This window comes from Trifolium pratense, linkage group LG4 (assembly GCF_020283565.1).
Source record: "Trifolium pratense cultivar HEN17-A07 linkage group LG4, ARS_RC_1.1, whole genome shotgun sequence".
NCBI lineage: Eukaryota > Viridiplantae > Streptophyta > Magnoliopsida > Fabales > Fabaceae > Trifolium > Trifolium pratense.
The window spans coordinates 55,215,867-55,231,450 of record NC_060062.1 but is presented as its reverse complement, the minus strand read 5'-3'; the positions used below and the strand labels follow the sequence as shown (position 1 = coordinate 55,231,450).

The 15,584-nt window shown below is 30.4% G+C and overlaps 1 protein-coding gene across 1 annotated transcript; it reads left to right on the top strand.

Moving 5' to 3' along the window:
* Window positions 1-2,198: 2,198 nt before the first annotated feature.
* LOC123922954 (protein HAIKU1-like) lies at window positions 2,199-2,900 on the top strand. Its single transcript, XM_045975611.1, has one exon. The coding sequence runs from the start codon at window positions 2,199-2,201 to the stop codon at window positions 2,898-2,900; it is 702 nt and encodes a 233-aa protein (XP_045831567.1).
* Window positions 2,901-15,584: the final 12,684 nt, after the last annotated feature.

The following is a 15,584-nucleotide window of genomic DNA, read 5'->3' as shown; positions in this document are numbered from 1 at the left end:
AATGTTGATATAACTCTCATTTTTACTTATAATAACTAATGTTTTTGCGGGAAAAATAATAATTAATGACTCTAATTTATTATATTTACAATTAAAATACATATGCTATAATTTTTGAAAAATGACTAATGACTCTAACTTATTCGTGTTTGATGTTTAAAACTTATTTCAATTTGTATTTTGTACTATTTTAATGTGTGTGAAGACAATGTTTATGATTTGAATTTAACAACTTGTGACATTATGAGTTTATGAAATTTTCATATTTTTTATGATTTTTTTTAACTATATAGAGACTGGTTCATTCACCGATTTAATCCGGTTTGTCATGCGATTCAGCCAGTGACTCGGTGGTTCGACCAATGAACCAGTGATCCAGTACCCTCATCGATTCAATGTCCAGTCCGATTTTTAAAACACTGGTTACAACTATCACAAAGAGGATAATAATATTGCTACTAGGGGAGAAAAAATAGTTACTGGTAGCAAGTTAATCTTTATTATTTTAATTTTTTTTTTTATGAACAATTCTAAATGGGAAAATCCTTCAAGTAAGTTTGAAATATTTTCAGATTTGTCATTTTCTTTTTCTTGCTCTATATTTGCATTTTTCTCACAAGTTGACTTAGGATTAGTTTTGGCTATTATTTCCAAGATTGAAACCATATTTATGGATCCTATTTTCTCAAAACCATAGCCAAGTTGTGTGCAAAGCGCATCAAGAGACCAATCGAAGCTCTTTAATTTTTTCAAAATTTCATCTATATATCGTCATAGACATCTCCTTATTAAATTTTTCTTGATTAACCATGAAATTTTCAAATTTAGCGTCTATGGATAATTTTTATGATTCAAGAGGTCATCAAGATTTGAAATTTTTTTGTTTGCTCTATTAGGAGAGGTGAAAATAGGCGGCATGTTTTGATAAAATATCAGTTTTTAGAAACCCGAAAGACCAACCCTATCACCTCCACTATCAATTCATCCTTACTTTTATTTTTCTTGCATTTTCTCTAATACAGTAGTAAAAATATTTTCCTAGTTTATTTTGGTATAAATATGATTATATTAAACATTATAAGGAATAAAATAATATTACTACGATTTGGAAAAAATATATTATAAGGAATAAAAAAATATTGTAAGGAATAAAATAATATTATTAGGATTTGGGAAATAATCATTACAAAAAACAATATCACTATATTTTTTTAACGTATAAAATATCACTATATTAAACACTCCATAGTTGGGCCTCTGGCCGTATTTTATGGCAAAAATAAATATTACATATTATATTTTAATTTTGTATTTCTCAATTCATGAACGATACATTAAGAATATTTTAAAACATTTACCAACATTTTATTGAATGTATTAAATAATTAGTCAAAAAAAAAATAATTAAAGACTTTTCATTTATATTATACTTTTACTTTTTTTATTTTGAAAGATTTTATACTTTTACTTATTAAACTAAATCCAACCTGTTCTCTTTTCTCTTTTGGTCAAATATACACTTACAAGAACTTAATAAATGGAATTTTCACAGATTTAGTAAAAAAAAATTGTTTAGAAAATAAAATTGGAAAACAAAGAAAACACTAAAATATAAAAACTATGTGATATATTTATTATTATAATATTATTTTGTGATTAAATTTGTAAATATTATAATGTAGTAATGATGTTCTCATGAGAAAAAGAGTAATCATGAACTTTTAACCAACCACATTAAACTTTTTCACTATATATATAACACAATATTTTAAACCTAAAGAACCATATTTCAAGAGTATTATAAAAAAAATTGTTTGTCAACCAATTTGTATTTACAATGAATTTTCCGATTTTTTTCACTTGAACACCTAAAATACCGTTCTACACCCTGCTCACTGAGCCGATATATTTTATAATGTGTCATATATAAAATTTTCATTTTCTTTACTCTTCTCAGTTTTCTCAGTGTCATAGACTCTTGAGTCAAAGTTTTAATCTTTTTATAAATACGGGTTCCTTTTTCCTATGCTCTAAAGCAAGTGGGTCGGGTGTAGGTGATAATAAATTTTTTAAAAATTCTCGGTTTAGTTTTTTTTAATAGGTAGTGGTTTTATTTGGGTTGTTTTTGTTTTTGGCTGTTATTACTATTAATTATTAAAGTGGGACATTTTGACAATATAACTTTATCGGTTTGCAAAATGACGAATCTGAATTTTGGTATAAACAAATCAGGGAAAAACATAAAAAAGAGTCGTTTACAACAAATAATTGATTTTCGCAATAATGTTATAACTAGTGGTAGAAATCGTTATCCCCAGGACAAAGTTCACAACATTCACAAAGATGATTTCAAGAGTTTTGTTCAGGACCATACTGGAAAACAATCTAATGGATCTAAATCTCTGGCTGAGAATGAGATCACAAGGTTGCAGAAGATTCGGCCTCCACCATTATCCATTACAAGGCCACAAATTCCAATTCAGGTTCCGGTTTCGGTGCAAATTATAACTTCTCCGCCAGCTCCTTACAATGTATTGTCTTCAAATGGTCCTCCTCTTGTTGACCATTCATGGACCAATATTGTTGAATCTCCAATTTCTGCTTTTGTGCGAAATTTTCTAAACTCTCCTCAAAAACAAATAATGAACAATGCTAACGTTCAATATCAACCAGACCATTTTCCTTTTCAAACACAAGTTGTTACAAATGTTCAGCATACTCAATCTACTTCTTCATTGGTTCCTAATCCTTTGATGCATCTGAATGCAACAAACCAAAATTTTACTATGAATGGTGGCAACCAATTTGTGAATGATTTCCCCGAATCACCAACTTTAGAATTCCTACTTTCTTCACCGACAAGTAACGAGAGTTTGTTATTCCCCCTAGTCACTTTCTAAGCCTCTATTAGCTGAATTGGCTCTTCGTTCACAATTTCATATTTTGTAATAAATAATGAATTGATTGTCAAAATGCTTTAATTTTATTTATATTTATATACTATATATATATACGATAAATTACAATCATATAAAAGAAATTTAAAGACTAATGAAATACCCAGAGCTGTCAAAATGGGTTAGCCCGAATGGACCGGTCCGCCAAGCCCAATTTTTTCTCGGGCTCAGACCTTGAAAATTCTAGCCCGAATTATTTCCGGGCTTTTAAGCCCGACCTGACAAAGCCCAATTAAAATATGGGCTAGCCTGAATGGGCCGCGGGCGGCCCGCAAGGTCGAAAAAATTAGAATTTAAAATAAATATAAACAATTTGTTTTGGATGATTTGAAATTTGTTTGTAATATATCTATAAAACACCGTCCGCTACTCAAGTAGCAGATGAGTAAAAATAGGGCACACAAGAAACTCGTAGGTAGCGGATGAGTAAAAATAGGACGCGCGAGAAACTCGTACGTAGCGGATGAATAAAAATAGGGTGCGCGAGAAACTCGTACGTAGCGGATGAGTAAAAATAGGGCGCGCAAGAAAGTCGTAGGTAGTGGATGAGTAAAAATATGACGCGCGAGAAACTCGTAAGTAGCGGATGCGTAAAAATAGGGCGCGAGAAACTCGTAGGTAATGGATGAGTAAAAATAAGGCACGCGAGAAACTCGTAGATAGAGGATGAGAAAAAATTACGGCGGGCGAGAATTATTAATCCTATTTATATGGTTGAGTTTGAGCATTAGAAGTAAAAAAAAAAATCGAGCCTGCCCGAAAATCCGACAACTCGTACCGGGTCAGACTCATGCACTAATTTTGGTAGCCCGTTTTTTATCCGAACTTTTTAGACCAATCCGACGAAGCCCGACCGGGCCGGCCCGAAATTTGCCGACCGCCCGTTTTGACTGACAGGTCTAGAAATACCAATATTGCCTTGATGGCACCGCAATTGGCCACATGTCTTCTTTACTATTCAAACTATTATAAATTTAACTAATTTGACAATTATTATATTTAAATAAGCTCATCGTCCCTATAAATGTTTCAAAATTTCATTGGAAATTTTGAATTTTTTTTGGTGGTCATTTTTAATACATTTTTCCACGGTTGTTTTTTAGTTAATATTTTTAAAGAGGCATGAATTAATATTAATTTTTATATTAAAAATTCATATTTAGTTTATCTTTTGTTAAAAAATATTCTAAATTTTTGTGTGAGAGATTCTTATAATAATATGAATATGAATAAAAAAAACTCATTCAAAAATATGAAGAGTACACATGAGTTGTTTAAAAGCAGAGACTAATTGTTGTAAGACGTATGTTTTGCGGAACCAAAGTTTAAGTTGTCTACCTCAATTTTTTTTTGTTTGTTGAAATTAATACTTTCGTTAAAAAAAAATAGTACAATGTGAATTAATATAAACAAAAAACAACAATAATAGACTATGCATCTCATTGATATATTAATATTAAAATAACACGGGAGACATATTTATCATTGATAATTACAAACATACACATTTTTAATAATACTCATGAATATTATAAATGTTTGACATTAATATATAAAAAATAAAATAACAAAAAAATATTAGTCTTTGATAATTTTAAACAAAAAATAATAAAATAAATATTTATCATTGATAATAGATAAAATAAAAAACAAGACAACATGGTCTCACAAGACAACAACCAATCATAAACCAACCACACTAAAAGACTCCTTTTTTTTTTCCTTACTATTTTGACCCAAATCACAAATACATTATTTTACTTATTCATAACAAAAATATTATCAACCAAATTACTTTGACTAAATTTTATTATTGATATATAAAAATAAATGTTAGTATATAAAATATTGTTTAATTGTCTCGATGCGTATTTTCAAAATATAAAATTTTAATAATTGTTTATAATATATAATAAAAGATAGTAGTGAAGAAATTGTGTATTGACATATGTGCCGTAATTTAAAACGACATTTGAAAAAGAACGAAGGAAGTAACTAGTAAGCCTAAAAAAAAAAAAAGTTTTATCACCAACTTTTATGACAACAACAATAAATATATACAATTTTTAAAAAATCGGAATTTTTTTGCAGTCGAAATGTTCCAAATGATGTACAAAATTCTGTTGCGAAATGTTCCAACAATAAATAGTTATTCGATCATATACACAAAATTACATAAATATAGCTCATAACTTAGGATAAATTGCCGTTTTGACCCCACGTTTTCTAATTGTGCGATTTTGGTCCTCTAGTTTCAAATGAGCAATTTTAGTCTTCACATTTGCCCCCTTTTGCATTTCTTGATCCCTCTTCACTATTTTGACCAAAAATTACTGACGTGAATTTTTTTAACAAGTGTCTTAATTTTATCGGACAACCTAAAATGTTTTTTCTTAATTAAAGAGTGGATTTTTTTAACACGTCTCTTCATTATGTTCGTAATTTTTTTTTGTTGAGGTAAAGGTAAATCAATTCGTTTCATCATTAATAATAGTATCAATACAATGAGGAGGATAATAGTACATAAATTAATAATTAGCACATAATCAATTAATTAAATTAAACCACCACAATTAAAATAAATACCAATAAATAAATAATTACTAATAATTAAATCTATATCAGTTTTACCAAAAAAAAAAAAATCTATATCAGTGGTGATGGGCCACAATACACATATAATCGATTTGGGCTGGATTGGGGTTTTGAGCCCAAGCCCCTTGGTGACTTGTCATATGCACATCTACACTATAATATTTACGAACATGTGATCGACGGAAAAGTGAAAGAAATTTATTGATTGATGAATAATATGTATTTTTGAAAATAATGATAACCAACATAATATATTTTATATTTTTGGGTTAAATAGTGTTTATCGATCCTTTGCGATGTTGGTAAATTTCAGTTTATCATCTTCTAATATTTTTTCTTTCAATTACCTAATGTAATTTTAAAATTCTGTCATTTTATATATTGTTTGTAATGTTAGCAAATTTCAGGTTACCCCTCATTAAGCATATCACTTCGTCATTTATGTGAAATCTTAAGCAAATTAAACATATTCAATTAACGGCTAAAATAACGAAATCTTGACATTATGAATAGTAAAAAAAAATGTTACAAAAGAGTGAATCAAAATTCACTAACATTATAAATCAAATGTAAACACTATTTTACAGTATATCTTTCTTTAGAAAAATAAATTATACTTGTAATTATCCTTAATTGGTAAGAGTTAAAAAAAGACTTAAATAAATTATACTTGTAATTATTCTTAATTGGTAAGACTTAAAGTCATCTCTTATGATTAGAGACTAAAAATGAATTAGAGGTACCACAAATATACTTAATTTTAAGATTTTAAGATAAAACTAAAAAAAAAATCTATAAACGAAATGACAAAGTTCACACATTGTAAAGTTCTTAATTTGAATACAAATGAAAGCATCTAATTTAATAATATGAATATTGTGTAAAACTTATAGACATAATATATGAATGGAATCTCTGCCTTAAAAAATAGGGAAGTTGAAAACTTAAACTATCGATCAATTTGCAATTAACTAAACAATATGTAAATACTCATAAAATTTATATTTATGTATATATGATAGGAATAATTAATGGATTACAACAATATCATTGTGGGGTAACTAAACCTTTATTTATCTATTAATATATAAAGGTGCCAACTTCGTTACCCATTGCAAAACAATGGGCTGCTTGACCCATCCGAAGTGTCTCTAACAGATTGGTTGAAAATGTGTCTTATTAATTATTAATTAATAGGAGATTAATTTTCAATTATAGCCACGAAACTTTTAAAAACAACATATTAACCCCGCGACCCTGCGTTTTCCACTATTATGGAGGTGAGCTTTAAATGCATGGCACCATTGCTCAAGGCCTATTGCGTAGTAAAACAAAACATGGATGAGATTAACTTCAAACGAGGTACAGTATATACGGAGTAATAAGGATCTACTATTATTTTAGTCTTTTTTTTAAAGAAAAATGTTAAATAGTGTCCCCGGGTACTGTTTAAGGAACCAAATATAGTAATATCACATTGAAGTTTGTGCAGTCAACGCCTCGAAAGTGTAAACAGTGTTATTTTTAATTTTAAAATTTCCTTTTTTGGTTTCCTTAACCAGTGCCCCGGGGGCACCGGTTAGCATGACCCTTTTTTAAAACGATGTTTTAATATTGTTAATGTATCATATTTAAAACTGATTTAAATATTTTCTGTTAAAGTGTCTTTTTTTACTTTAATTTTTTAAAGTAACGTTTTAATAATTTTTATAATTTTGTTAAAAAAAGTTGGACCATAAAATTTCAAAAAATCTTTAACATAATAAGTTATTTTAAATAGCTTTTCATAAAAATAAAAATTAAGAGATATTCTTTTTAAAAGATGTGATTTTTATTAAGTTCCAATCTCTAATATAAATGTTTAAGTTAGTGAATATTTCGGTCCTTCTACTCAATCTTTTGAAGATTTGATTGAAGAATTTGTTGGAACAAAGTTCACATTGGTGTGTGAATTGAAAATAAAATTTTGTCCCTTATCGGATACTAGAGCATATTAGTATGTTGTAGCATACTAGTGTGTAATTTTGAGGAAATAAATAAATTAAGTCTCATATTTTATTTATTTATTTAATTTATGGTGATTTTATTTTTCATCAATTTGTAACTGTCAAGTTTATGGGACAATATACTCTGTATGAGTGGAGTACCAAGCTTCAGGAGTACTCTTGATAAACTCACCTATATGAATGTGGAACTGAGGCCGGTTCCTATGGAATTTAGAGGCGAATTCCTAGAGCGTTCATGAAACTGGGATACACGTGCAGGGCCATTAAAGCACGGGCTATAAAGATACACCTTAAGAAAAGGTTGTGTGCGGGTTTGAGAAAAATCCGAGATAGAGTTCAAGACAAGTGTCACTCTTACTAAATCGGGCTCTTACTTGCTATGTAAAGGTTCAAGTCATAGACACCTTTGCTTATGCACAATCTTTTAGAAGCGTCCTACGATATTTTGGAATTTTCTTTTAAATTCAAGTGGGGGATTGTTGGAACAAAGTTCACATTGGTGTGTGAATTGAAAATAAAATTTTGTCCCTTATCGGATACTAGAACATATTAGTATGTTGTAGCATACTAGTGTGTAATTTTGAGGAAATAAATAAATTAAGTCTCATATTTTATTTATTTATTTAATTTATGGTGATTTTATTTTTCATCAATTTGTAACTGTCAAGTTTATGGGACAATAAACTCTAGTTAAATATCAATTAGCTGTAGCCAAAAAAAAAAAAAACATTATTACATATATCACCACAACACATCATAGTTGCAGCGAACAAAAAAATATACCAAAAGAAAACCTAGAATTACAAAGCAGATATATATGCTCGGTGAGAATGAAATGGTCACGAGGAAGGCATTACCTCATGATATTGGATTGAAGTCCATCATCCCTCTTATAAGGTCTGTAATTCTGATAATTTTTAGAAGTCAAATTGTTCTTCTAATTCACAAGATATTGAATCAGGTACTTTTATATACTTATTCCTGTCCTATCTCAAAACAACATGATCCAAATTCTAGAGTTTGATATTAGATTAGTAAGCTTATGAATTGATTGTGAATAAATATGTTAAGAAGCATGTAGGCATATGATAATTCCTCGTTTTGTCTTTTCTGTTCAAGTAACTTCAAATTGGTATCACATTCCTTTAATTTTTGATTTGAAGCTATATTTACTAGTTTGCTTTGGAATTGTGCTATGTTATATAAATAAGTATGATCCTATTAGATATGTCAATTGGTTTCTTTAATTGGATATACAAATTATGAAAAGATTTGCATTAATTTTTATACTGAATGAATTGTTTAGACATCTTGTTAATCATAAGCATGCGACCTTTTTATACTAATATTTGTATTAGTATTAATTTGGTTAAGAGTGATCAAAGTATCACTAGTTCCTCCAAATAAAGAATGGTCTTAGTATCATTATCTTTTTGATTTGAGAATGGTCTTAGTACCATATTTGAATGACCTCAGTGTCATTATATTGATTGATATTGTAGTATCATCAATACATGTGGTATTGTAGTACCACATGTGGTATCGTAGTACCGTTGATTCATAGATTGATGTCGTAGCATCAATTTGAGTGGTATTGTAGTACCACTGAATCACCGATGAATCATAGATTGATGTTGTAGCATCAATTCGAGTGGTATTGTAGTACCATTCAAGAAGGTGTATTCTTTGACCGATTTCTACCGTGCAGTAGCATATCGGTATACAGTTGAAACTTGGCCGTTTTATCCTGGGGACGGCGTGGTTGATAGTCTGCTTGCACAATTTTGGGCAGTGCCACGAAACGTCTTAAAGAGAGCGACCTAGTCCGCGACTCAACCCAGTAATCTCTTCGGTGGCTGTAAAAATTATTTTTAACTGTTTTTAAATCCCGAACTCAACAGAATTATTTCGTGATTTCTTACACAATAAGGCGCACGTGATCAATGTGTTTCTGAAGGCAGCTGAACCCTAGTTTTATTTTCTAAAGGAATTATAACTTTAGAAAATATATTTATATGATTCAAAAATATAACTATTAATTTCGAAAATATGTCTGCTGCTGCCGCAATTCTAGAAGCCCTAATTTCGTCTTGAAGCCCAAGCTACACTACTACTATAAATACAAAGACAAGCATAAGGTTTCAAGCATCTAAAATCGTGTGTCTTAGGGTTTTAGAGTGTTAATTGTGGGCATTTCTTGTATCTCATTGATGCAAGCTTAGGACATGTGTTTTATTGGTCTGGTGGCATTGGCTTGTGACTGTGAGTGTGCTCCTCCTTAAGGTTTCAGGTTCGATGGTGCCAATTTGAGTGGGCTAATTTAACTTCTTCAAAAAAAATTATAATCTTAACTCAATGGTGCATTTTTTTTATTTTACTTTAGTTTTATAACTCAATGGTGCGTTTTGCAAGGGAAATTTCTATATTGTACTAAACATGATACGGAAACAAATTTTAAATTTTGCATGATACATATGAGTTAATTTAAAAAGCAGTGACTATGAATTGTGACAACAAATAATTGGGACCAAAATTTGCATTTCTAATTCAATTTTTTTTTTCTGAAATGTTATACAGAGACTAATTTTTTTTTAGATATTTATAAAGATAAAAAACTTGTATAACCCAATTTATTTTTATAGTCATTTACATAAAAATCAACTATTTATAATTTTCTGAAATTTCTGCAGAAAATATCAAAAAATTTAAGAAGTTAAGGATAATTAACAAATTTATTTTCATAATGGACTAAAACTGTGTGCAAAATATTTTCATAAAGTAAGGATTAACTTATAAGCGTCTCATTTTGTAGGAACTAAAAAATAGTAGTATAACTTACCCGTGCAATGTACGGGTTAATGTTCAATGAAAAATATAAATATAAATTATTAAAATTTTAACATTTTGTGATTTTTTTAATTATCTATAAAATTAGTTTTTTATTTAATGTAATTTATGTAAATATAAAAAATAAACTTTTTTTAGTGAGATACATTAAAACGTATTACAAGGATTGCGGTGAATCGAATTGAGTGAGAGAAGTTCAATTTTACAAATTTGTATTTCATTATTTAAAAAATAATTTATTAATACTTTCTTTTTTAAGTAGTCTAGTAACTAGAAATTCCACCCTTAAGTAGATAAGTGGGATGACCGAGGTTCGAACTCCGACTCCCTGCATATATAATGTAATGTCCTACCAACTGAGTCAAGCTCACAGAACCCAATTTATTAATATTTGATGCAACTGTTCATCACAAAATTCTCTCTTAAATTTTCACAAAATAAAGTTGACTAATTCAATAAGCAAAATAAAATGAATTTTGTTATTGAAAAATTATATTAAATGTTAAAAAAAAAACAATATATTTAAAATGTAGAAAATGTTTATTCGAAAAAAGAAGTGGTGGTGCTCACTACTCTCCTATTATCGTTAGACAAAGAGCTAGCAAAAAGCTATTCCCCCAAATCAAAATTGACTTGGAAATGAAAAACTGCAATTAATGTATTTGGGGGTAAATGTGCAATTATAAAAAAAAATGGCATCTAATAATAACAATATCAAACAAAGACTCATAAATATTTCTGCCTTTGACAACTAGGATGGGTAGAGTAGCCCAATTCTTATGGATGGGTACTTAAGAATTTGCCTTTATTTATTATTACTTAAGGAAAACAACTATCACTACAACATTTTTAGCTTTAGGCAACGAATTTATAGGCAACGCCTGAAAAACCGTTGAAATAAGGGGTCACCGACAACGCTTTTGTTCTTGTTGCCAAATTTTTATACTTTGTTCACTTCTCTTGTAAAAGCGTTGGCTATTTATTTGGGGCAACGGTTTTACGCGTGTTGACTACATAAAACTGTTGACTTTTCATATCCTATAGGCAACCCTTGTGAATGGTAGATTAAACCCATTGCAGCAACGGTTTTTTAACCAATTTAGCCCACCATCTTAAAACTGTTGCTTAAAAATTTATAAAACTGTTGACCAAAGTCATACATTTCAATTTTGTCAAATTCATTGGGCGCTAAATTCTCCCACTCTTTTTTTCTAAGATTCCCTCTTTTTTTTATTAAATTTTAAAATAAAAAATTTAGACACATTAATAGGCAAAAAGAAAACACCAAACTCAAACAAAAAACACAGTTCTCTCTCTTCACCCAAAAACATAAGGCAAACACAAACAATGGAGACTCAACCAAGCTTCTTCATCCATCGTGTGAACTAAGCTTCTTCCATCAATTCCTTCCTCTTCTTCCATCGTTCCCCTTCCATTGTTCCCATTCCATCGATTTCTTCCTCTTCCTCCATCGCGTGAACTATTCTCACAAAAAACCCTAATCCCTTTTCATCGATTTACTCGGGTTTGTAATCAAAACAAAGATTGAAGCTCTCAGTTGGTTGTGATTGAAGGTCAGGTTTGTAATATTTCATTTATCTCAAGTGAATAAAACCTTTTTCTTTGTTAGGGTTCCCTTGGTAGAAGAAAACATGAGAAACTTCATTATTATGCTCTGTACCTAGGGTTTTCTAAAGCATTTCATCTCATTTTTGTGGCTCTTAAATATTTCACACACATGCCTTCACATCTTTGTTTATGCGTTTTTTTTTTTTTTTGCTTTAAGAATATTCTGGTCATTGAATTTGAAACAATGGAGACAATATGTTTACTTTAACATAGCAAGGTTTTTAAGTAATTAATATGAAGCACATACACATCTCGGATTAGGCGTGTCCCGGTGTCGGACACGCGTCGATGTCGAACACCGACACACCGACACTTATAATTACATTGAACTGTGTTATTTTCTCAAATTATTATCGATGTCGATGTGTCCGTGTCTTGTTCAGTATCAGTTTATGTGTCTGTGCTTCATATTGAAGTGTGACTAATAGAATTTTATTATACTTGACAATTTTTAGATTTGCATATGGTTATGTTGCCGTCAACAAAATGAGCCATCATACATGTTTGGACCTTGTAGTCCTCATCTAGATATAGTAGGACAATTGATTTAATTTTGATGAGATACCATTAGCATTGTTTGAGCTTCAAGCTCTAGCTTTTATGTGTTTGTTTCTATAGAGGGACTAATAAAAGTAACAAATATTTGGAGCAAAGTAGTATGGAAATAAAGCTACTGAACATATATATCAATGGGTTCACACACACACACTAATCAAAGAGATTGTTAATTAGCTTTGTTAAAATAATAGAAACAGGGGAGGGGGATTATAACACGTAAGTACTTTGTGATATGTTATCTCACCCAAATACACTTTGCTAATTAATTTCCACTACATAGTATTTTTGCTACTTTTATATGTTTCCTATTTTTATTTTCAGGGTAGCAGTACTCACAGGACAGTGTTTCTCAAGCAGTTTTCATCTAGACGGCTTCTAACTGGTAACGTAATATAAGTTTTTTTTTTTATCATTTGATGTAACATGAGTTATCTTTACATTAGATTTAAAAGAATTCTTTATGTTCTAACAATTTCTACTAGACAAGAAATCTTCCTGTACATCCTTCATTGTTTGATTTATAATATTGTTATGAATAATCTATTGTGTGCCTTCAGGGCTTGTCTTGCATAATCTATTTGTGTAGCTTCAGGACTGGTGTGTCTGTGATTTTTATGCATTAATTGTGGTAGTGCTGGTGTGTCTATGATTTTATGCTGTTTTGGTTGTTAGTTAGTGCATTATGTGTAGATGTTTCTCTAATTTTTTTGTGTTTAAATACTTTCAGAACAAATGAAAAAGGAAGCAAACAACAAGACAAATATGAAATCTCATGTCAAGAATCAAAGGGTTGCTTCCAGTTTGGAGCTTCCACAGTTCAAGTCAAGCAATGAATTATTGGCTAAGCGTTACAAAATCAAGCGTGAGGAGGGAATGGCCAATCTTCAACAAACGAATGCATCTATAACTAAAGTTGGAGCTCCTAGTAACAAACAAAATCAGCCACCAACTACTCAACCGTTCAAGTTATCTATGTTTGCAACAACTGCGAAAACAAATTTGAATTCGATTAAAGAGCCAGTCACGAAGCCTAATCCAAAGAAAAAAATTTCAGACAATGCGAGTAGGACTCAACCTAATGTTATTGCTGAAAGGAGTGTAGAAAAGGAAGTTTCCATGAAAAAACACAAAGGGTTGAAGATTCAAGATTCAAAAGGGCAAAGTTTGGCTCAAGGTAGAGGACCGGTACCTACACAAATTCAAGAGCCAAAGGAGCAGCCCATGAAAAAAACAATGATTGAAGATGGATCAATGGAAAGACAGCAAACTGGGAAAAACAATTATGTTGGAAATGGTAGTTTGAAGGCCAAGGAGCAGCCTAGGAAAAGGGTAGTAGTGTCTGGAGATGAGTCAAGGGTAAAAGAGAAACCTTTGAAAAGGATAGTTGTTGAAGATGACTCAAGGGCAAGGCAGGAAAGTGCTAGAAAGAAGTCAAAAAGAACCCCTTTGTGTCCATCAATGTTAATTGATGACTACCTTAAGAAAAATGGAAAAGATGTTGAAAACGAGATCCAGAATTTAATTGAAGATGAGGGAGACATTGTTATGGAAGAACAAGAAGAAAATGTGGATTGTGAAGAAGCTGCTGAAACAAATGGTAAATTTTATATATTTTGTTAATCAAAGGTGTATGTTATGTGTGATGTTTTATCTTAACATTATATTGTCTAATGTCAAAGCAGAGACAACTAAGAAAAGAACTCGGGGACCAACACTGTGTTTAAAAATATATGCAAGGTCTCTCAAACAACGTGAAGAAGTTACTCTAGACGATGACGGAGATGTAATTGGACCCGATGATAAAACTGTTGCAGAATTTGCCAATTTCCTTGGCTCTATAGCAAGGAATTCAGATTTCTGTCCCTTGATCTATACAAACTTCAAAGAGATGCTAAAAAAGGAAACAAAAAATGATCATATGGACCGTAAGGAGCGTATATGGAGATTTGTTAATGTATGTGGAGTCAAATTTCATTTTTGTTTCAATAATCAAATATTTATTAACTTTTGATGACCATTGTTATTTTATTTTTTTGTAGAGGAAGTACATTGTTCCTGATGAAGGACAAAAAGTGGTGTTTATTACAATAAATAGGGCTTGGAGACACCATAAGTGCGATATGAAAAAAAAACATTTTCTGAAATACACTAGTATGAAGGAGAGATTAAAAAATCGTCCTGAGAGCATATCTGAAAATCATTTCAAGAAACTGTTGATATATTGGAAAGATAGCAATGTCCAAGTAAGTTAGCTAGTTGTTTTGCTCAATAGTTTCAAGAAATTTTTGCTCAATAGTTTTTTCTTGTATGTAGGGCATTAGCCAAAAAAATGCAGTTAATAGGAGCAAGCAAAAGTTTAGGCATCGTGTGGGACCAACGAACTTTGCTAGAATTCGTGCAAAAATGGTATGGTATTAAATTTTGTTCTAGTTTTTATTATTTGATGCATATAATGAGGCTTCTTTTTGACAACTATTCTTATTTGATGCATATAATGAGGACCAACTGAACTTGTTTTCTTATTTGATGCAAATGTTGGTCATAATCTGGTTATATATAATGAGGACCGACTTAAATTATTTTCTTATTTGATGTAAATGTTTGTCATAATCTGGTTATAACGATGACCAACTGAACTTCTTTTCTATGATTAATAATGTAGCGGGCTAAGAAGGATGGAGAAGTCACCCAAGCTGAGGTGTTTATTGAAACTCGCAAAAGTCGAAGAGGAAAAGAAGTTGATGGAGAAACAAAAGTTGCTATAGTAAGTTATAAAATTCTGGTATTCATCCAAAATACGTACATAGTTTTTCATTTTATTTTTTATACCGACAATTTGTATAATTAGGACAAACTTCAAGAATCTATTGATAATTCACCTGAAACTGCCAAAGAAACATTTCACTCACTATTTGGGAAAGAAAAGCCTGGTAGTGTGCGTTGTCATGGAAAAACTGCCACACCATCATCATTAAGGAAAAAAGAAGAAATT